The 22,853-nt window shown below is 37.5% G+C and overlaps 2 protein-coding genes and 1 pseudogene across 2 annotated transcripts; 2 read left to right on the forward strand and 1 right to left on the reverse strand.

The window, feature by feature from the left end:
- LOC136282381 (uncharacterized skeletal organic matrix protein 5-like) overlaps nt 1-22,853 on the forward strand; it is a 48,759-nt pseudogene that overhangs the window by 3,909 nt on the left and 21,997 nt on the right.
- Nucleotides 3,559-4,773, forward strand: LOC136282534 (uncharacterized). Its single transcript, XM_066170189.1, has one exon. The coding sequence runs from the start codon at nt 3,559-3,561 to the stop codon at nt 4,771-4,773; it is 1,215 nt and encodes a 404-aa protein (XP_066026286.1).
- Nucleotides 6,907-14,457, reverse strand: LOC136282535 (uncharacterized). The gene is made up of 8 exons (XM_066170190.1): nt 14,382-14,457; nt 11,479-11,753; nt 11,026-11,140; nt 10,256-10,378; nt 9,385-9,507; nt 8,474-8,504; nt 7,882-8,008; nt 6,907-7,541 (listed from the first exon to the last, which is right to left on the reverse strand). The coding sequence occupies exons 1-8, from the start codon at nt 14,455-14,457 to the stop codon at nt 7,020-7,022; spliced, it is 1,392 nt and encodes a 463-aa protein (XP_066026287.1). The 3' UTR covers nt 6,907-7,019.

The raw sequence follows: 22,853 nt of genomic DNA on the forward strand, positions 1-22,853 counted from the left end.
GGTATCGAATTCTAGTCCTGGCTTAAGGGCTGTCCCGTCCATAGCAAGTGAGCCTCCTATAACTTGGACTTGATCACTGCTCACCAAGTAATTAATGTCGGCTTTTGGATGGCTAGAAAACACATGAAAGGATTGCAAATGGGGTTTAATTATCCCACTGTCTGTTGTACAACCTGCCTTACGGCGATTAGAAACATGTTGGGATGGACCACAGAGATTGAAATATGCAAAGGTCATGAACTGCTTTTTTCCTCCACGTCCAGTGCCATGAAATCCTGGGCCTCGAAGAAAATTTCGCATTCTTTGACCACCTAGGTACTTTACAGTTTCAAAAAACTCACAGACCTCGTGATCCCAATGGAAATCTGACGCTTTGCTTGAGTCGACATGGCAAATGATGTTGTGTCATTGAGATACTTGTAAAATAGTCATTCCTCGGGATCTTTCCTTCTTTGATTAGTTTATTTAACCTTTCGGCCAATGGATGAGCCCTCTCTACGCATCTGTGGAGCCCAACAAAGAAAAAACAGTTAAATTAAATTTTACCTTGGGTAATTGTAACCTTTTACAGACTATATTTAGTAAGGTATTGTGGGCTTTCAGTAGAACTGTGCGCTGTGATAATGAAACAAGTGCATTCATCCAATGCGGGTATAACAAAAGCAATAAAGTTCATTGGTAAAACTTACACAGTACAGGATATCAGATCATCAGTGTCGTCTTCGTCATTTGAGGTAGGGACTTTGCTTTTCCCGCCATCCAACTCAACAGAACCGCGTTCTATTATTTCTCCACAGCAGTCTTCCTCTTCCAAGTCAGCTGGGAAAGCTGTAGCTGATGGACTACCGATATCAAAGTCATCACTTTCACTGTAAATGAAAAACACTAGGTCGCCTAGGTCCTAAAATTTTCTTGAAGTAGTTTCTTAGTCAATGTATCCTAGTGGCCATCTGCTGCGTTGTGAAACTGATTTGGTGACTGATCAAGTCGTTAATCTTCGCAGGTTCATGGTCAACTTATTATATAGCACTGTATAAAAGAACACGTTGCATTGAACTCTTGAAGGCATCTGGTAAATAGATGTTTATTGACTTTTATTTCCTAGACATTTCACATTTAATTAAAAATTATTCGCTGTAATACGTCGTCTAGTCGAAAATCAAAAACTATCAAGGTTTACCAAACCTAGCTTATTCGCCCTTCTCTGAACAGTTCGTAAGTGTAGCAATAAGCAATCACATCCAGGAAATAAACAAACGACTGTGACATAAACTAACGTACACTGTAACAAAAGTCATAGAATAGCGACATAACTTCTCAGAAACAATTGCGTCCGCGCCGTCATATTGATCCTGTTCATCGTCATTTGATACGGTCAGAATAGAGCCTGTAGGTTCAGGTAAACATTTTGCAGCTTCTTTGGTAAAGAAGTTCTCTAACGTTTTTACTCCCTTAACTCCGTCTCCTCTCTTTTTTTGACATGCATTGAAGTGGGCTATAACAACAAAAGAAAAAAGACAGTTTACAAACACATGCGTACATACAACTAAACTTTTAAACTTCAATATAAAAGTAACAATTTAAAATAAATATCCGCTGTTTTACAGGATTGCTGAGTGGGACACCGTGTATGGCGTTACCTCATTGAAGTCGGATTACGTGGAAATTCTTACACTATAACCTGATTAAAGGACGTTATTAAATTTATAATAAAAGTTCTTAAAGGTAAATTAAAAGCGATTATTTAGCAAAGCGCAAATACTGTCGTTGTCACAAAAATACTTACTTGTTTTGAAAAATGATATTTTTCCTGCCGTCTTTCTGTCAAGTTGAACGGAGTACGACTTGCAGCAAAGACCACATTTGATTTTTGCCTCATTGATGGCTGTCGAGCCTTCAAGTTTCTCAAGCTTTGAAACAAATTACGGAAGGAGTAACTGGCCTTTTTAATATAATTATATGTGCATAATCCAATATGCTTTTTTGCATTCAGCTGTAAGACATTTTTGTTAAAACGGGCTAAAATGAAAATATTTCTAAGAGTCTTGCAGTATTTTGGCCAGCCCGAAGGGTAAGTGAAAATAAAAATGACGTGTACAAATAGTTTTGATGTCGGCCTTAGACCATAAGGAGCCGTGAGCACAATGTTTTCCTCTTTATAGTTCTTTTTTAAATTTTATTTTATTTATTCAATTTTTATTCCAGTTTTTTATTTGTTTACTTTATTATTTTTTTTGCGACAAACAGTATTCTTTAGTTTCTACTAACACTCAATATTTAGTTTCTTTCCGGTATTAATACAAAGAGCCAGAATGTTTAAGAACATTTAGAACCCAGCGTTGCAATAAGACTGCGCACCCTACGCATGATTTCCGCTCCAGTGCTTTTGAGCTCCCTGTAGACGTATTTAAAATTCCCAATCAAACTCATAATATAGCTGACTCACAGCTTTATCTGCTTTTTGTGTTCTGAAAGAAATATTTTTGAACTGTCAATCGAAATGAATTGTTTGTACAGTGATGATTATTTGTCTTTCACTTTTACTTCTCATTACGATTTTTGAAGTATTAATGCTGCTACAATTGTTTTTGGCCGAAGACATTTCGATGACTCTGATACCCATAAGGTAGGACCAGAAATTATAGTTGCCGTGACAGTTTTTTCCAACATCTCGAGGCTGTTAGTTTTAGGACCGATCACAGCGAAAAAAATCAGACAGTACTTCAAAGATTCAACACAGACTGCAGCATTAATAGAGTTAAATGAAACTAAGAATTAATTTCAATATTCTCAGCTTACAACAAAGCCCTAATTAAGGTGATACTACAATGTTGAACCAATCTCACTTAATCAGAGAGAGTTTAACAGTACATTTGAAATAGAATGATAAGCAAAGCAGTAATTTTGGTTTAAAAACCTGTAGTTGTTTCAGTTTTAACTATTTTCACAAATAACTCAAACAACAGGAGCTACATGCACTTAATTCTATTTGATGAAGGTGTGAGCGCCTTGCAGGCAGCACGCATGTTAATCAGCTCCAACAAATTTGTCCTTTTCTTAGTCATTTCTTGTCAAATACGCCGCCAACATTTATCACAAAATTATTTTAGGCCTGTTGAAGTCTAGTATTGCGAGAAGATGGTTATAACGTACACAAGAGCAGCGTCGAATGCCTTTTCCCGGTACACCGTGGCAAAACCACTCAGCCAAGACCTATGGGGCAAGTTAACAAAGTTACACATATCGCGTTTTCCGCCAACGCACCGGGGCAAACGAGCAGGACAATGGGAACAAATACCCATTCCGGTCATTATCAGTGGAAGCAAAATGAATATCGACTTTCCTAGCTTTGCGCTTTCTCCTATGCTTTCGAACTCCATCAAATCCGAAGAACATGATTTGCATAAACCAACCAAGAACCAATTAAATATTCAAATTCGCACCTCCACCGTTTGCAAGACCAACAATATCCAAGTTGACTGTTCACAAAAACCCGGAACCGGGTCAACCCAAAGTGAAACTCCCAGTAAGGTTCCAAACCTTCTGGTCGCAAACGTTATGTCTCTTGTCCCCAAAGTTGATGAAGTACGGGAATTTATTTTCCGCAGAAATATCACTATCGCGTTCATCACGGAAACCTGGTTAAAGGAGACCGTGTCCGATAGAGTCGTCGACATTCCGGATTTCGCTGTGCTGCGTCAAGATAGGAAAAGAGACTCGCACGGAGGTGTGTGCGCATATATAAAAGAGGGGTACTGCAGATATAAACATCTTAAAGAACTAAACTACTGTGACGAGCATGAGAGTTTATGGCTTCATTTAACACCCACTCGTCTCCCACGGGGGTTCTCCTGCATCATTGCTGTAGTAATTTACCATCCACCAAAGTCGGACGACAGATCATTTCGGGAGCACCTGTTTCAATTCCTTACTCTGATGGAATCAAAGTATCTCAACTGCGGTATCCTAGTAACCGGCGATTTCAATCGTTTGGATATCGGTTGCCTGTTGAGGTACTTTCGCCTCAAACAAATCGTGAAAGAGCATACCCCGAAAGACGCTACCCTTGATCTTATACTGATGAATATGCATGATCACTACTCCCAACCTTTCGCACCACTTGGGTTGTCCGATCATAATGTCGTGGTGGCGACTCCACTGCACGGGAAACGCATCAACAACACCAAGAAAACCATTACCAAGCGAGACCTATGGGCCAGCTCTAAAGCGTCAATGGGGAGATTTCTGAACGGCATCCATTGGTCCATATTGTTTTCTCCACTCGAGGGGTGCAAGGAAATGTGGAACGTTTTTTCCAAGGTAGTGCGCACTGGTCTTGACATCTTAATGCCAGAGAAACAATTTCGTATTTGTACAGCCGACGCCCCGTGGATGACTCAGAGAGTGAAAGCCCTTATCCTGAAGAGACAAAAGGCCTTTACTATGCATGGCCCCGAGTCCTCTCAATTCAAGTACCTTAGAAACCTCGTTAACCGGGAGAGGAAAGCGTGTCGAGCCCGCTATTACGAATCAAAGGTTCAACAGCTAAAAGGCAAAAATCCCAAGAAATGGTGGGACGAGGTTAAGCGACTAAGTGGCGCCAAGTCAAGAAACGGTGACCTAGTGAAGCTAATAAACACTGAGCAATTTTCAAGTCTCTCCGGACCAGACCAAGCAAATGCCATTAACTCTGCGTTTCTCGAGCCTCTTCAAGTTTACAAGTTACACGAGCCACTTGCCCATGTCCCCTGGAGGACACACCCAAATTTTTAACTGTCAGCGAAGAACGTGTCCAGAGGGTCTTGGCGAATCTCAATCAAAGCAAAGCGTCAGGGCCAGATAGCGTGCCGAATTGGCTTTTGAAGGAGTATTCGGACATCCTGGCCTTCCCCATCACGCAAATCCTCAATGCATCATACCATGAGCAGCGGTTGCCCACCATCTGGAAGATGGCCGATGTTCCCCCCCCTCCCTAAGAAGAAGCCCGTGCTAGACCTGAAAAAGGACTTAAGGCCGATCTCACTTACACCTTGTGTCTCTAAGGTAGCAGAGGAATTCGTGGTGGAAGATGTCGTTAAACCAGCTGTTCTGGACGTGATTCGTGGAAACCAGTACGGAGCGATCCCAAAGTCATCAACCACCATGGCCATGATAAGCTTGCTCCATGCCTAGTCCCTTAGGACGGACGGAAATGGGGCGACAGTGAGAACAATGTTATTTGACTATCGTAAGGCATTCGATTTTATAGACCACAGTATTTTAATTGATAAGCTATGTAAACTAGACATACCCCGCAGTGTTGTAAATTGGATCATAGATTTCCTTTCCGATAGATTCCAACGCATTAAGTTAGCCGAGGGCTGCTTTTCCGAGTGGGGTCCAGTTCCCTCTGGAGTACCACAAGGTACCAAACTTGGCCCGTGGTTATTTGTCTTGATGATCAACGATTTAGATATCAAATCACCACTAATGTGGATATTTGTTCACGACACAACCGCCTCTGAGGTAATTCAAAAGGGAAATACCAGTAACGCCCGGGGTATAACCGACGAATTAATCGAATGGTCCCGTTAGAACAGGGTAGTGCTAAATCCAGATAAATGCAAAGAGTTGAGGATCTCTTTTTCCCGGAACCCTGAGGCCTTCGATTCGGTGTCCATCGATGATAAGGAAATTGAAGTGGTAAACAGTGCCAAGTTACTAGGTATAACTTTAAGCGACAATTTAACTTGGAACGCCCACATTAACGAGTTAGTAAAGAAAACTAACAAAAAACTATACTTTCTTGTACAGCTGAAACGGGCCCGACTACCTCCTTCAGACCTAGTTCTTTTCTATCGTTCGTGTGTTCGATCTACGATAGACTACGGAGTTCCGGTTTTTCACAACGCGCTTCCGCAGTACCTTAAGAACGAGTTCACACATATCGAGAAAAGGGCACTATCGATAATTTTGCCCAGCATGAGCTACAACAAAGCCTGCGAAGTTTTGGGAATAACGCCAATAACCGAACATCATAGTCAGCTATGCACCAAACTGTTTGACGCCATAGTAGCCGATCCCAACAATAAGCTACATGGATTACTGCCACAGAAAAATAATGTTGTTTATAATTTTCGATACAATCGTCCCTTTGTTTTACCGCGCGTTCACACCAATAGGGCATATAATACTTTCATACTCGCAATGTCCCGGCTATGCAACGCATCTTCTCATAATACACAGATTATTTCTTAAATTTTGGTTCAAGGATGAAAATGTTTTACAAATTTAAACATTTTTACCATTATATTTAACATAGATTTATCATACATTATTATTGTCCTTTTAAAAGTTGTAAAAGTTAATTAATTCAGCCTTCGGGCTGCGATGTGATTTAAATAAACCATCTATCTATCTATCTTAAACATCAACCTGTAAACGATAGAATTAGAGTCTTTTTCAGGTTTTTCACCCTTTCACCAGCGAAAAAGTACATACGTCAAGATGAGTCAGTGCAGCATTCAAAGACGTACCATTTAACTATTCCATGCTCTGACAGCAAGACGCTGTAGCTGCTAGAAAATTCTGAGTTCGATGTTCGATCAATGACGGTGAATCTTCGAATAGGTTTAGTTATTTCTAGTCTAAAACAATGAGATTTTTGGGAGACCAAGAAATGTGGCTTTCGAGGGACCTCACGATGCTGTTTCTGTTGCATAAAAGCCAAGGGGCAATTAATCACAATTCATTCATTGTCAGGTAAGCATTTTTTTTTTAAATATTCCTCAACTTTGATCATTGAAGCTAAGGTCACTTGTATTTTAAAAGAAAACGTCTTAAATATGCTTGTATTCTGAAGTCTAAGAAATTGAAGGAAATGAGAATATCTGCATATTCCTTAAGTAGTGTAAATACGTAGTTGCTGTACATTTAGGGCTTTTTGACGACCATTTGCCTAGATTGTTTTTTTTTAGCAACAAGATGCTTCTAAGGTGAAAGAAACGTGGTTTATGGAATTGAGAAAACAAAGTGTAGTTTTATTGTACCAATATGTACCCCATGGCTTTGATACTCTTCTGTTCGTTATCTGAATCATAAACGTCTGCCTCATTTCCGCAAGATTTTGCATCGTTAGGGTGACTTCCTGTACCAAATCCAATCAAAGAGTTGCATGAATGACAGTCGTCCTGCTCATTGCTAACAATACCAATTCTAACTTTAGAACGATCACTTCGACCGCTAATGGCATTGAATCCTTCCTTGTTGCAGTTTTTCTGTAATGAGGCCTGGCTGCCAATCAACTCTTTCCACCCGTCACGACCCAGTAAGGTGTGCCGGTATTGCTCATCAGCGATCAGTGAGTACAGAGAGTCAGCTTCCTGTTTGATGACGATGAACCTGAGCTGTTCGTCGATCTTCATTCCGAGACATATTTTGGAGAAGGAGGTGTTCCAGTAGATGGGTAGCTTTGTTTCCCGTTCGTCAAACCCAGTCTCTCCACCGGGGAGGTTGTATTCATCGTAATTGCTCCAATACTGCGAGTCATAATGGAATGTGGTCTGAAATATAGTAGCATTTTAGTTTTGTGTTTTCTCCGAATTGATGGATAGTTACTTTCTACGTCTTGTTGTGTATCTGCATATAACTAGCTGTTACATGATACTTGAGTAAAATATGGTATGATATATTTATACATTCTTTCTAGTTTTTTCTTTTTCAAAAGTCATTATAAACATCAAAAGTTTTGAAATTTACGTTGAACAAAATCTGTTCTTCGTGCATTACCTTCTCAATGAAAAACAAAAGGCGTACATATGTGACATGCACGTTTGTATTTCGCAACGTTTTGAAAGAGAACGGGTTTATATACGAAATAAATCGTTAAACAAAAGTATTCACCTTTGTGCCGTCAATCTTCATAACTGGCGTCCATCCTCCATCTCCGCACCCAAAATTTCCCATGTGGCAAAAAACGGACAACGGTTGGGAGTCAACAAGAAAGGTAACCACACTACTCACACTGGATCTTTTGAATCAAAATAAAACAACGAAAACTACTAATGAAATAGACAATGATGGCGAAATAAAACTAGAACTTATCAAATAATTATCATAACTATGATGAAAATGGCAAGGATGCTGAGTGATAATGATAATTATCCAACAAATAAGCAAATGAAAAGTTTATCCCTCAGTAAAATACGTCAATAACTCCGTAATATTAAGAGCAGCCGTCATTGCAACAATGCTCAGTTATTTGTCCTTGAAGAAAACAGGTGTCCGAGGGAAAAGGATATTTTTCACTTCTTCTTTGAGGACAGTAATAAACTCCACCAAAATGAGTCAAGGTTTAAAGGAAGGCTTTCTTTGCATATAGAATACGGTTTAAAAATTTTTGTAAGCTCGGTGACGTGTTGGGATTAAACTAACTGTGGGCAAGCGAACTATTTGATGTCCTATGAAAATAATATCGAATATCAGTTCTACTTACATTTCATGAATTTCTTTACACGAGGTAGCTTCTGAAAAAAATTAGATTAGAGGGAATTTTAAATTTGTTTTAGCTATATTTTAATCCATCATTGGGGAACAATACCGACTGCAGTCTGGCTGATTGATCGAAGAATTTTATCATGTTCCAAGCTCTGCTTTTTAGCTGAAAACAGTTCTCAATTTTCTTTCACTTTGTTTGGCAGCATGTATGTTTTCTTCGAATACATCATTGATAAAAACTGGCGTCGGGGGAGCATCGATTGTTGTTATCTATAAAGCCCATAAACAGAGGGGCTAAGAAATTAAGTAGAATTTGAACTCGAAATAATAACCGTAATAACTGCTCCGGATATTATGTTTTCATATCAACTGTACACGCTATTGTATATTGATTAAAGCTATAGTAAGATTGTTGCTTTGTAACACCTATTAATTTTGAACCAGTGTATACGGGATGCAATAGAAGAGCAGTGCTATCGTTAATGTACCAAAATTCCTATTTGACTTTTCCTTAGCCGACTTTCCTCTATATTTCGACCCCAACGTTTACCTTTACATTTTCGTCCATTTCCAATGAGTCCATGTTTACATGTACAGCTGTATGACCCTTTGGTGTTATTGCAAAATGCGTGATGACTGCAGGTGTGTAACGTGCCAAGACACTCGTTGATATCTCCAAAATAAAAAGATAAAAATAGTTTAAAAAATAGCAGCAGATATCATTGCAAGATATTTAGTGGTTTATACTGTACTGTTTGGTTTTTTAGTCAGAAGAAATAGTTTTTAGGTTTCCCATTTTTATGTCCGTGGCTGTAGCGATAATGTACTGGCATTTTACACTTTTTGTTAGAAAGTTCGAAATTAGAAAATCCGCCTCCTTTGCTTAATATTCCCAAAATAGACGCTCACCCTTGCATTTTCCTCCACTCCCAGTGAATCCAGGTTTACATGTACAGTTGTAAGACCCTTTGGTGTTGTTGCAATAGGCATCAGGGCTGCATGAGTGTGACCCTTCGACACACTCATCGATGTCTATAGATATAAAGCCGAAAAACAGTTGACGAAAACATATAAAAGATTTAAAAGGTCAGCAACGTTACTTGATAAAAAAATCTAGAAGCACCAAAAACTGCAAAAAAAACAATAAATGGGAAGGCCTCCTTTACACACTGTTCTTAATATGGTATACGTAGTTTTTGTTTTGATAGAAAGTTCGAAATTAGAAAATCCGCCTCCTTTGCTCAATATTCTCAAAAGTGACGCTCACCCTCGCAGTCTCTTCCACTCCAAGTGAATCAAGGTTTACATGTACAGTTGTAAGACCCTTTGGTGTTGTTGCAATAGGCATCAGGGCTGCATGAGTGTGACCTTCCGACACACTCATCGACGTCTATAGATATAAAGTCGAAAAAAAGTTGACGAAAACATATAAAAGATTTAAAAGGTCAGCAACATTACTTGATATTTGTATTTGATTTGGACAGCATTAATATTTGTTGTTGAGAACATCAAATAGGTTTCTGTAGCCATACAAAGGATGAATGAACCTAAGAAACAATTATGAGTACATTGATTCCAATTGATGCAAAAACACTTTGGTGATCAAGAATAAAATTTTTCAATGTGCTCTCGTCCATATATATCTCCTCCGGCGTTCAGTTTCACTATACATTTTCTTACTAGGAGGATCGAGATGTAAGTTACCATCCCCTTGTGGATAATTTGCAAATGTAAGCTTTATTTTTTTCACCACATAGTTGTTAATAGATCTAACAACTACCTTTACATTCTCGTCCATTTCCCGTGAATCCATGTTTGCATGTGCAATTGTATGAACCTTTGGTATTGTTGCAAAACGCACCAGAGCTGCATTTGTGTAGCCCGCGAGCACATTCGTTGATGTCTGAACAAAAAATACACACAAATAAATAAAAACAAAATAATCGTATCCAAAAAAAAACAAAACAAAACAAAACAAATAGAAGCACCAACAACTGTAAAAACAACGATAATTGGGTAGGCCTCCTTCACATCCTGTTCCTAACAAGGTAAACGTACTTTTTGTTTTCTCATGACCACTACACATTATTTTTGCTTTATGCAGACTGAAAAAAATGTATTCAAAATGAATCGATCGACCTTGTAAGTCACAAGCCGTACTGATGAGCCGCGAAGAAGTCATATATTCCCTCTTTTTCAATCCGGAAAGTTCTACTTTTGCTTGTGGTTCATGTACTTTACTATTGTTTCTTTCCACTTTCAGTGCAGCTCTGAAGAAGACATATGAAGACGAATAAGGAGAAAGGAGAAGACGAAATGAAATGACAAAAAAAAACAAAAATTCGTCATTGAGCTGTGTTGGTGAAGAAACTGCGACAAAAGCCTCTTGTCCTTTGGTTCTTACTGACTAGTAAGAGAGCTTTAAGTTACAATAGGACAGCAGAAGCTCTTTTATTCTTCATGACCCAATTACCAAGCAACGCGGTAAAGTTTTTCCGTGTTGTTAAAGTGCTGAAGGCCTCAAGATATCAACATTGAAGTTGTGGTTACCTCTTTCGCAAATCGGACCTTCAAATCCAGCGGTACAAAGACACCGATAACCTTTCTTAGTAAATCCGCTCTGACAAGTAGCATTGTTCTTACAAGGATTTTGTACACAATTGCTCTGACGGAAAAAAAAACAAACTGTTGTCATTGTCATTATCATTATCATCATTATAATCATTTTCAACATCCAAAAACAAACTGCACCGCTACCATCATCAACATCGCCATCGTTATCCTTGTCATCATAGTTGTCCTTCCATCTCTATTTCTCCAATAACTTTGAAATGCTTTGTCCTTGAAGAAGTTTATGTGAAGAGCACAGACACAATATAACCACTAATGTCTTGAAAGAGGAAAACAACTCAAGTTCGTAGTTAAGGTGAACATGAGACTAAGAGTTTTGAAAAGAAAAACAAAATAAGCAAATGTGAATCTTGAATTGAAACTTATATTTACCTCAGCTGCGTGATAAGAATACATCTCTTCTTCTATCAACTTTCCTTCGTGTCCTTCATGAGTAGCATTGTTCAGTTCACATTTATAGTTTCCATTTCCATCTCCCCGTGTATAAAGATTAATGCTGACGCAGTCGGGCTCCATATAACACAAGTTTTCACAGAACCTGGAAACTGTTATTTCCACGGTGCGAATTGTGTGGTTTACAAGGCGTTTCCCTTCAAATGCTTTCTGCCCAAACTCCAAATTGCGACACTGGTCTGCGATGCAGACTTCTTTGAAATGGAAATAATAAATACATTAAACGTAAAATTATTGCTTTTGATGATATGTAAAGAATTATGGAAAATGCGGTAAGTGACATTTCATTTTCAATTGTATTAGACTTGATTTTTTTTCTTCATCTATTTTATTTCTATCTTGTAGAAAGTGTTTCAAAGGAAAAAAGATATACAAACCCTCGACAGTGTCTCGGGTTTGCATAACTTTCTCCCAAGTCTCCCAAATTTTAACATTTCTTCATTAAATATACGTGGATAAAGCTAATTCTCTGACCTAATGAAGAATTCTTCAAATTTGAATATAAAGTTTCCCAAAATGTAACGATAACTCAAACCAAAGGTAAACATGAATTGGATATGAGTCATACTGAAATGAACCTTGTGACCTCACAGTCTTAGGTATCATAAAGCAGAGCTCCAATAAAAGAAGGTAGACAGAAACAGAGTACATGATACGGAGCACGATTAGAAAAGTTCTGGCCATTTAAACGTTTGCCTGAAACAGTAGAAATTAGGCTTAAACCATTGGCTGTCAAATTGTTTCGTATGTCAACTGTTCTGTGTTACGTTATACTCGTACAAATGTTTGTTTAGAATGCTGCTCAGTTCAGCAATAATTAGCCTGTCAATTGCCATAAAAAAAGTGTCACCTTATTCTGCGAAGTGACATGCTATCATAAAAAAAGCTGATAAATAACAGTTGTAATTATGCAGCCGTGTTACAAGATAGCCAATTCACTTCTACGAAACTTTTCATATCTAAACTGTCCTAGGTAAAAGGTAAATGGAATTTCCTTAATGATACGCACGCTGATATTCAAACCGTTTGTGCTGAATTAAGATAAATTGGACATGAAAGAATTGTTTTAAACGAGGTGGTCTCCAAAAAAAATTTACGAAGCTACAGGTCACCGGACTTTCCTACAATTTTGCATTCAAAACAAAATCGAACAGACGTTTAGACCGGAAAAGCTCGCAAAATTTCCGTATCATAATATTATTGACTAAATTGGTTCTTCGTTGAAAATCCGCGCGTTAAAGAAATGCAGATATGTAAAGCTAGTTCGTGGAAATGAAGAATTTATTTGATGACTTACTAATTTTTCACTTCTACACATGCACAACAGCTGGCATTTTCAATCTTTGTTAAATTATCATACAAACATTGTTTACTTTGTTACTGGTAAGAACTTCCTGTGTGTCAATATATTCATTCTCCATAATTTTCAGCTATTGTTTAACAAATAGAGAAGCCTTGACTGCGCTCTGTTCTATTATTAAGCACTCAGGAAGCGGCTAGAGCATGGAAAAAGTGTAAGGAGAAACACTTGACTACGTCTCGTGTTTCTTCCTACTTTAAAACAGAACAGAGTACAGTCAAGGCTTCTCTATTTATTTTATGGTAAAGAATCTGTTAAATTCCCCACGCATTACAATCAGTCAAAACAAAGTTTATGTCAAAAGCGAACAACAGTGTCGTCAGCATGTTCTCTACTCTCACTAAGCACGCCACAATAAGCCAATCAGAATCCTTTAGTAAGCCGCAAATTAATGCAGCCGTTGGGCGTAGAACTGACAGATGTTTACCGTCAGTCGTAAACAAAGTTAACTGTAAAAGTTCAGTGTTTTAGACTTGGCGGAAAGAAATTAAATGGTAGCCTTAATAAAGCCAAAATTTTTACCGTTATAAAAGCCATCACCCCATTGAGACCTACTAGTAAACAAAGTTATACGTTGTTGCGGAAATGAAAAAAAATCTTATTAAATTAAAATTATAGTTATAATATGAAGATCAAACGGAAATTGGAAAACATTATCGATGATTTACTGGAGGAGCTGTGGTGGTCATCCGTTAAGAGTGGGAACTCCAGGCATATAAGACTGGAGTCAATTTCCAGTTCTAACTCTTACATGTACAGCATCTCCACCCACCCGTGCGTCGAACTATTTGATATGCTGCTGAACGTGTTTTGGCCGGCTTGTTATAAATGTAAACAATAATATCTTAAACGACTTTGAATACATGAAAATCATTTTTGTATAGTTACCGCAAAGGGAAGCTATTCCTCGTGTTGCCACATGCGCCTATTTTAGTAAATTAAATATAGAACCAGGCACAAATTTAACTAGCTTCTTCACTATCTTTTGATGCAATCGAGACCAACTTGATTTGCTCAACTATATTGGACGTTCAACGTCTATGCTACTGCACGAAAAATATTGATGCAATTTCGAGGAAAACAGCTCTGAACAAGCGGCTGCTTTAATTTTGGCATGGACCTACCCGCTCTGTTTGTTAACCAGCATCGCTATGTTCGAAGGTAAGCAAGAAATTGAATGCTTTTAAAGACCGTTTAGGTATTTGCATATTGAGAGGCGATTTTTTTTCAGCTTTTGCGGGCTACCCATTTCAATCAGTAAACATGGTATTCTAAGTAGCTTTTAATCTGAGGCATATGGCATACGGCATATGGAAAAACTTTGGGCGTGCTTTTGGTTTTCGTTTCTACTTGTAGAAAGGCCCGCCTCATCTAGAACGGAAGGGATCTAGAAGTATTATGGGAACAAGGAAAAAATCTAAGAAAAACTTGAATAAAACAAAGGATGTGATAAAAAATTTACCTGGAGAACATGTAGCTGCTGTGAAAATAGAAGGCAAGAGAACGGAAATGAGATAGCGCTTGAAATCAGCAGACATGATGGATAGGTGAGGCACTTTGTGAAGTTTAGCTTTGCTTGAGCTTTAAGTTTCCCATTTAAGTCGCTCTCAAGTTGTATGTGCTGCAGCAACTCGAATCTGTTTTCACTTAAAAACAAGACTTTGCGCAATTTGGTGGTACAATAGACTAACATCTACCAACTGTCTGAGAGAACTCGGGTTTCATTGGCTCTAAATTAGGTTCTGGCCAATTGTAGCGGCCTGTTAAAGAGATGGTTTCTTCGTTTTCGTTAACTTAATCATGAAGGGGCTGAAAAAAAAAACAGAACAGAACCTTGGCGATATGTTTTTCTAATTAAATTGCAGAGGCTTTCTCCCTCGAAAAATTTGAAAATTCAAATGCGTTCTAATGATTTCCATCTGATATTCATTATGGTGGGTAGATGAAATTGATGCATGGTGCAACAACGTCCTAATTTGATGATGTTACAAATCCGCGTTTTATTCGACAAAAGTACTCTCAAACGCTTTTTAACGCTTGGCGAGGAGCTGTGAGGTAAATTAAAAGATAAAATTTTCCTAAGGCTTAAATTTACCGCTCAGATACTTGAAAAGAATATTTAATTATAGGAAAATCCCTTAACTCATCTTGAAAAGAATGTTTAATTACAGGAAAAATCCCTTAACTCATTATCTTTATCTTTTCATGAATTCAGTTTTCATTCGCTTTCTAACTCATCAACCTGTATTGGTTCAAGTCCAACGTTGGTATGTAATTGCGGTATACACTCTTTCCCCGAATAAGCACCCGGGCGCTTATTTAAAATTCATTTATACATTGGCAATATAAGCAGGTGTTTTTTGCATCCCTACTAATTTGTTTGAGAAATTGTAGCAGCCTGTTAAAGGGAAGGTTTCTTCTTCTTCGTTAACTTTATGATAAAGGGACTGAAAAAGAACACAGAATAAAACCTTGGCGATATGGGTTTCTAATTAAATTGCAGAGGCTTCCTCCCAATAGTTTGGGTCAAATATTTTCATTTATATTTGCATGCTTGTATTTCTTGTAACTCAATAACTCAAAATCTGTTTTCACTCAACAACAAAACGTTGTGCAATTTGGTGGTACAATGCACTTTCAGCTTCGAACTGTCAGAGAGAACTCGGGGTTCATTGGCTCTAAATTAGATATAGTTTCTTCTTTTTCGTTAACTTAATCATAAAGCGACTAAAATGAAAACAGAATAAAACCTTGGCGATATAGGTTTCGAATTAAATTGTAGAGGCTTTCTCCTTTGTAAAAATTTGAAAATTCAAATGCGTTCTAATGACTGCCATCTGATATTCATTATGGTGTGCAGATGAAACTGTTGTATGGTGCGTGATGTGCTAACTTGATGATGGTACAAATCCGCGTTTTAGTTGACTAAAGTACTCTCAAACGCTTTTTAACGCTTGGCAAGGAGCTGTGAGGTAAATTAAAAGATAAAATTTTCCTAAGGCTTAAATTTGCCGTTAAGATACTTGAAAAGAATATTTAATTATAGGAAAATCCCTTAACTCGTCATCTTCATCTTTTCATGAATTCAGTTTTTAATGTACTTTCTTACTTTTCAACCTGTATTGGTGCAATTCCAACGTTGGAACGTAATTGCGGTATACACTATTTCCTCGAATAAGTGCCAGTGCGTTATTTAAAATTTATTAATATACTGGCAATGCAAGCAGGTTTCTCTTTGCATAATTTGAGCGTGGGTGGTTATTAAAGGAAATAAAGTATTTGTTTCGCTAACAACCATGCTTGTCTCCAAAGATTAGGACAGAAAAATAGTTGTAGGGTAAGCAGCCATTAAGAACACACTACAGATCTGATATCATTCTAGCTTTTACCCTAAATCTTTGATGTCTTGACAGTGTGAAGAATACCCTTTTCTTCCTGATAGTCTCTCGTCACACAAAAAAACAAACAAAAAAACAAACAAACAAACAAATAAAACAAAAAAAAGAGGAAGACGCAGATATGCCTTAACTAACAACAATATCTAAACAGCGCATTTTAACAATTTTATTGTTCGAACGAGTGTCTTCTCTGTCAGCTGTATATTTGAACATATCAAATTTGCAACTTTTGCCAATTTTAACACCTTACCTTATCAGAAATAAGCTTGGTAATTAAAGTCTCTCTCGGGAGTAGTTGTCTGTATTTTTTTGAGAGGAAAAAAAAAGCCAACGATGAAACAAAAAGAAAATAATCAAAAAGAAAAGAAAGAAAAGGAATCAATTCGTCCACGGTGGTCGTGATCTAAGAAAGATCTCTACGCGATGCGAATCGAAAGCGCACGTTTAAGAAGTTTACATTCAATACTGAACAGCGCGGGACCCTTCTGGCTATGCTATAGGTTACGAATTCCATGTTAAAATGCATTTTTCTATGGGAGTTTTGTCTCATATACACAGCGCTTGGATCACAAGGTAAGTTTTAGTATAACTCCTCGTAGGTTCCACGAATCACTATTGATAAGTCGACACTTTATTTTGAGTCGTTACTAACCCATAAAGATAACATTGTCATAATTTGAAATTTGTTACATGTTTGAAAAGTTCGTTCGGATCTCAATCCGGAATCATCAGCGAGTTTTCGAATTAATTTGGCTCCTTTTTTATCGCTATTGTCTTGTTTTCTTTGGTTTTCTTCCGATGAAATTTATTTAAAATGATATTCACTGGTATAAAAAGCAACGATGTAAATCCACGTTGACATCGTCTTCTGATGGATAGTCGCGTTTGGCATTTTCACGGCCAATGAAAGGCCGTAGAAGTATATCAAAGGGACCGCAAAACAGAAGAAGTAAGTCTCTTGAGAAAAAGAGAGAGACCTTGAATTGACCAAGTTTTAAATAAAAAGGACTAAAATTACAAATTGAATAACAATTGCTTCAAGTTTTGAATAATTGGTGTCTGGACGCCAAGATGTCTGACTATAGGCTGTGTATTTTAGAAACAAGGCGAAAAAAGGAAGTGGCAGAAAATTAACGCTTAAGTCGAATAAAAGATAAAGGAACGCTCTGATATGCAAAAATTTTTTTAGTAAATCTATCGTCCTCAATGTAGAGCCTTTCACAGAATACTAGATGAAAATTAAGGGAATAATTTTTCTTTCAGAATTAGTTCATCTCTAGAGAAAAAAAATTAGTATAGGTCTTGGTTTCAGATAAAAATGGACTAAAATTCCAGTATTATTACAAGTTCTTCAAGTACATAATTACTTGAATAATGGCGTCTAAACGCCAGTATGCCTGACCCTACGCTGTTTATCTTTAGAATTAAGGCTGAGAAAATGAAGTGATGAAAAACCTACGCCTTGTTATAATTAGAAGTGATATATGTCCGCTTTGATGATAAACTTTCCTGTAAATTTATCGCCTCTAATGTGGAGTCTTTTACAAATTATTTGGTGAAAATTAAGGAGAATGAATATTCGAAACAAGCAGTTTTTAGCACCAAACTTTGCTATGTTAGATGGTAATTAAAAAAAATTTCATTCACCCAGGTGTTTTGCAGATGTTTCAGCCGCAAGTTTTGAGTTTCTCAACCCCTTTTTACAAGCAATAACAATAAGTTTGGATTCCTTTTATTATACATATATCTTATCAGAAATTTTTGTGCGTAGTATCGGTTAATGTTTTTACAAGGTGTGCCGTATTTTGAAGAGCCCTATGGGCACTTCAGTTTCCATGTCGTTGTCATGACAAATTTTTACACAGGTTCATTCCTTGCACTTTACTGTCGACTTAGTTGATATATATATATATATATAGCATTATGCACGCTCACTAGTTTTTCTAGTTTGAGCACTCTGGCATGGCTTAGGTGATCCCACATGTGTGAGATCATTTGGGGTGGCTATATTGCCTTACCTCCATCCTAGCATCAGCACTGCACTGATGAGGCCCAGAAGGCCGAAACAGTACTGTCTGCAGTTAGTTATATATATATATATATATATATATATATATTTTTTTTTTTTTTTTTTGTTTTTTTTTGGCTTAATAGAACATTAAGAGATCTTTTTTGTAATAACGGTTGCAGCATTTTCGTTTACTTGTTCCCTTTGTAAAGTTTTAATGATTCAATAAAATTAACGTTTAATTCAAGGATTGAATTTAATATAGGGCCACACCCAAATACTCCACCTCGTGTGGTAACATATGAGATGTTTACTGAGAGCCTTAGGGGACATTTCGAAGCAATGAGGCAAAGTAAGCTCATCATTTCGATCCAGAGAATTCACCTCATTTTGAGCCCGTGAATCTTCTCAGATTCTCCTTCAAGACATCTCATTGCAATAAAATTGTCGTTATTTAAATTAGAAACAAGGGCAAAAAGTATTCACAGATTTTAATGCTCTTCGATACTGTCCTGTTTTGAGTCATATTATGCTTAATATACGATTGTGTCTGGTTTTAATGAATATTTTCACAGCGCTGTGAAATTTTCCACCAAATTGTGCATCTGTATGTAATTTTCACTTAGCATTTTTTTTTAATAGAAGTCCTATTTTAAAGTCTTTCTTGCCTGTTAACATGGACGTGACGGACCCTAGGTAGGAGAAGTAACCGACCAATTCGGAGAAACCCGGCCGTCCACGTAAGCTCTTACTTTATCTTGATCATGTTTACATAGTAGATGAGGTAGTCTGCCTAAGCAAGCTGCTCGGTCTGCCAGATCTGCCAGGTACGGTAACCCTTTCAACTGGGGTCGTAATTTGCCATGTAAACCGCTCAAGGTGGGATAACCCGCCAAGCTGGGGTCGCGTTAATATTACATTTGCAAACGCTCCAACAACCTCTAGAAACTTCACCCCGGGATCCTGCGGTGGTAAGTTTATATGTAAATGCGGGCTATTTTCGACCACAGCTAGTTGAGTTACCTTAACTAACTGCAGTAGCCAATCTCCATGTAAACATGTCTTAATTCATTCAAATTAAGGAGGATCCATGCAAACTTTGAGCATGAGTAGTCGGCTCTCAAGGTTTTTTAAGTCTATCATAAACAACCTTTTGACCTCCAAAGGCTCTAAGCAAGAACGGTCCTTTGAAATTCGCAGAAGAAGAACTATTTTACCGTTAATCGCTAATTGTCATAGTGAGCGATTAGAAAGGATTCTGAGAGTATAATGATAAAAAAAAAAACAAAAAAAACAAAAAAAACGAAAAGCTGAACTGATTGAACTAACAACTTGTATCGTGATAAATATCATTTGACAGATTAAAATAAATAAAGAGAAACGAAACTCACAGGAGGACAGCAAATATTAAGCAATTGTATAAAAAACACTTAAAAGAATTTCAAGTCGGGAAACGCGCCAGTGTCTCCCTACGCTAGTTGAGCGCTACATCCAACTGAGAGTCGATGCCGAACCCGTGCTTCCCACATACCATCGATATAATTGATCTACGAGCGAGTTTCCGACAATTTTTTTCCCATGGTACTTTTCTATTTCAAGAAACTCATATTATTTATTTACGGAATATTCACAGATGCTAATGACCTAACATTAAAAAAACAGCAGACCTCTTGCCACCTAAACGAAATGAGAAAATCATTGCCACCGGAGCCCCAATTTTAATTTTTAGTGTAAGGAAGCAACTGAGTAACTAACGTTCAATATGATTATAGGAAGGTGTCAATGGAGTTAAAGTCTAAATGTTAACTGTCGGATAAAATCGGAAAAAAAAACTCAATCGTCAACCATTCGAGCTTCCATCAACTGTGCGACCTTCTTTTCAGGAAATGCTGGCCATCTCTACGGGAGTTCATCCCTCTTGAACCCCAGTTTTAACTAGAATCACATAGCAAAGGTGAACTCGCGGTTTGATTGGCTATCGAAGAGAAGGCATTTAGCGTAGAATTGCACTTGTGCATAAAGGAATATAATATCGCTGACGTGGGTCGCGAGCAAAAATTGTTGCTATCTTGAAAACAAAATGCAACTCATGTAACGAAAAATATCACCTTGGAAATGAACAAATTTACAGAAAATGAATGTCTGCCAAATTTTGAATTGAAATTTAAGTCGTTGGAAAATTTGAGGAAACCCCTCCTACTCAAAAGTACGAGAGGACGCATTGTAGAAAAAAACAGAATGGCAAAAACGAGGGAAGAAAGCCAAACCACAGTTCTTGCCGAGGAAAACAAGCATCGCGAAAGAAAATCGAATAGGTATCGATGCTGAAAAAGTCAAGTATCCATTCTGGAAAACCAAACCATTGTAACCTGTAACGAACTGGTCTCTTTTAAGGACAATATGGTTTCAAGAAACAATAAAAAAACGTACGAGTACATCCGTGCGCCGTTTGCAGTATTGGTTCAAGGAAAAACACGGCAAACAAATTAATCTCGATGTAATTTCAAAGCAAGAAGCACTTCAGCTTCTCAAGCACTTATTTCTAGAAATAAGGCAGACGGTGAAAGAAAACAAAGGCAAAGAATGGGAACCAGCAACATTACAAACTTGCCGCAATGGTTTATGAAGGTACTTTCTGGAGCGTCCATGTCCACCGGCAGTAGACAACCTCGACCTCGAAAAATCTTCAGCCATTCAGTTCGAAGAAGTTTCAACGATGCTATCCGTGAAGAAACAAAGAGGTCTTGGCAACAAACCAAATGCTGCTCAACCAGTTGAAACAGAAGGTCTTGAAAAGATGTGGTCGTTAGGTGCAATCGGCCTTCAAAATCCTCGCTCTCTTCTCCGTCTGGTATTGTGGAACAACGTTACGCACTTAGGCATGAAAGGATTTCAAGAACAACCTGACTATCATCTGAGTGATTTCACCGTGACAGAGCAGTATATCAAGCATAAAGAGCGACAAACCAAGAACCGCCATGGAGACGAACCGACCACGACAAAACGGGTGAGAAAGTATAACAAGAAGATTTGGAAGACGGATGGTGAAGAGCGAGATCCGCAAAGAGCATTTATCGAGTACGTTGGCCATCGTCCGAAGGGTGATAACGTCCCTGGAAACTTCTACCCAAGTCCAGTTGATAGCCCAAAAGCCAAGATGATTCCAATTGGTAGAAATAATTGTGGCTAAGTGAAACATGGTTACAATAGGTAGAATATTACGTTACAGTCAGTTTATGATGGTATAGTCTGGATATGTAATATCATTGTATTTGAAAACGCCTAGATTGAAATAGGCCATTCTACAGTTGTGTACTCAGTTACTAAGCCTTTGATTTGAAGTGAGGGTGGAAGTGACCTTGTTGTGATCAAGACCAGTATTTAGCTATCATGAGTTACATTTGAAAAGCAGGAAGGTTTGTATCATAACAAGGTGAACCTTAGCCTAACCCACGTTCAAAGGTTTGGCAACCAAGCACACAACTATGAAATGGACTATTGTGAATTTTGCATATGTGCGTTCCTCGCTGGCTTCTGCCTACGTTGAGTTTACAATTATTTCACCTAAAGTCACAGAGTAGAGTTAAGTTCAAAGTTCTTTTTGCTTGAGACTTTCGTTATGATTACGAACGTTCACATCTTGTTAGAGCCTGTACTAGAGCATATTCGCGACTCAATAAGTTGTGATACACGAATCCAGCCACCTACATTGATCAAATCTTTTATAGATCAAGTCGTATCCACTTACCAATGTCTGTGCGGAGGAGATATTTATTTATGGATCTTTATTTAGCAGTCCTAAAAAGCGATCGATTTCATCCTGAGTCTCTCATCTCGAGGCCATAAGTAGGACACACATATAACTAAATATTTTTATCAATAAATAGTTACAAATTTCGATTCACTTAGAAACCAACATTTTTTTTCCTTGATGTCGAATTTCCTAAGCCATCGAGTATTGAAACTACTGAAATAAAGCATGGATTTATCTGTAACTTCACTCTCCATTCATTAGGCCTTATAGGCTTTCATTAAATGATAGGGAAAAATACAAATGAGATATCTTTTAGTAGTTATAATTTTAAAATATTTTTTTGCGATAAAAAAATATAATTTATAATCTATATATATATAATATACTGTATATAGTATATAATATACTGTGTATATATATAATATACTGTCAAAGGATGGACAGTATATTAGTTTATATACTTTTCGTTTAAAGTGGAACTAACTTGTTTGTTTGCTAGATATCAAAATTAAACTCATTGGATTTATTATATTTTTCATTTCATTATCTGATCATGTAATAAAGGGCGTGACCTGAACTGTATATTGTATTTCTTACTTTCTTAACAGATGAGTGTAACTACAAAATTTGAGAAGATTCCGCTTGTTATTTTTGTGGCTTTGTGCCATTTGATAGCTTTACTATATTATTGTATATCATAGAGTGATTGAGGATTACCGACCAAATGTTGTGGAATTTGTCATTGACTGGTTTTAGTGACTGGGTGATCGCAGA

Source organism: Pocillopora verrucosa, chromosome 7 (genome assembly GCF_036669915.1).
Source record: "Pocillopora verrucosa isolate sample1 chromosome 7, ASM3666991v2, whole genome shotgun sequence".
In the NCBI taxonomy this organism is placed as follows: Eukaryota; Metazoa; Cnidaria; class Anthozoa; order Scleractinia; family Pocilloporidae; genus Pocillopora; species Pocillopora verrucosa.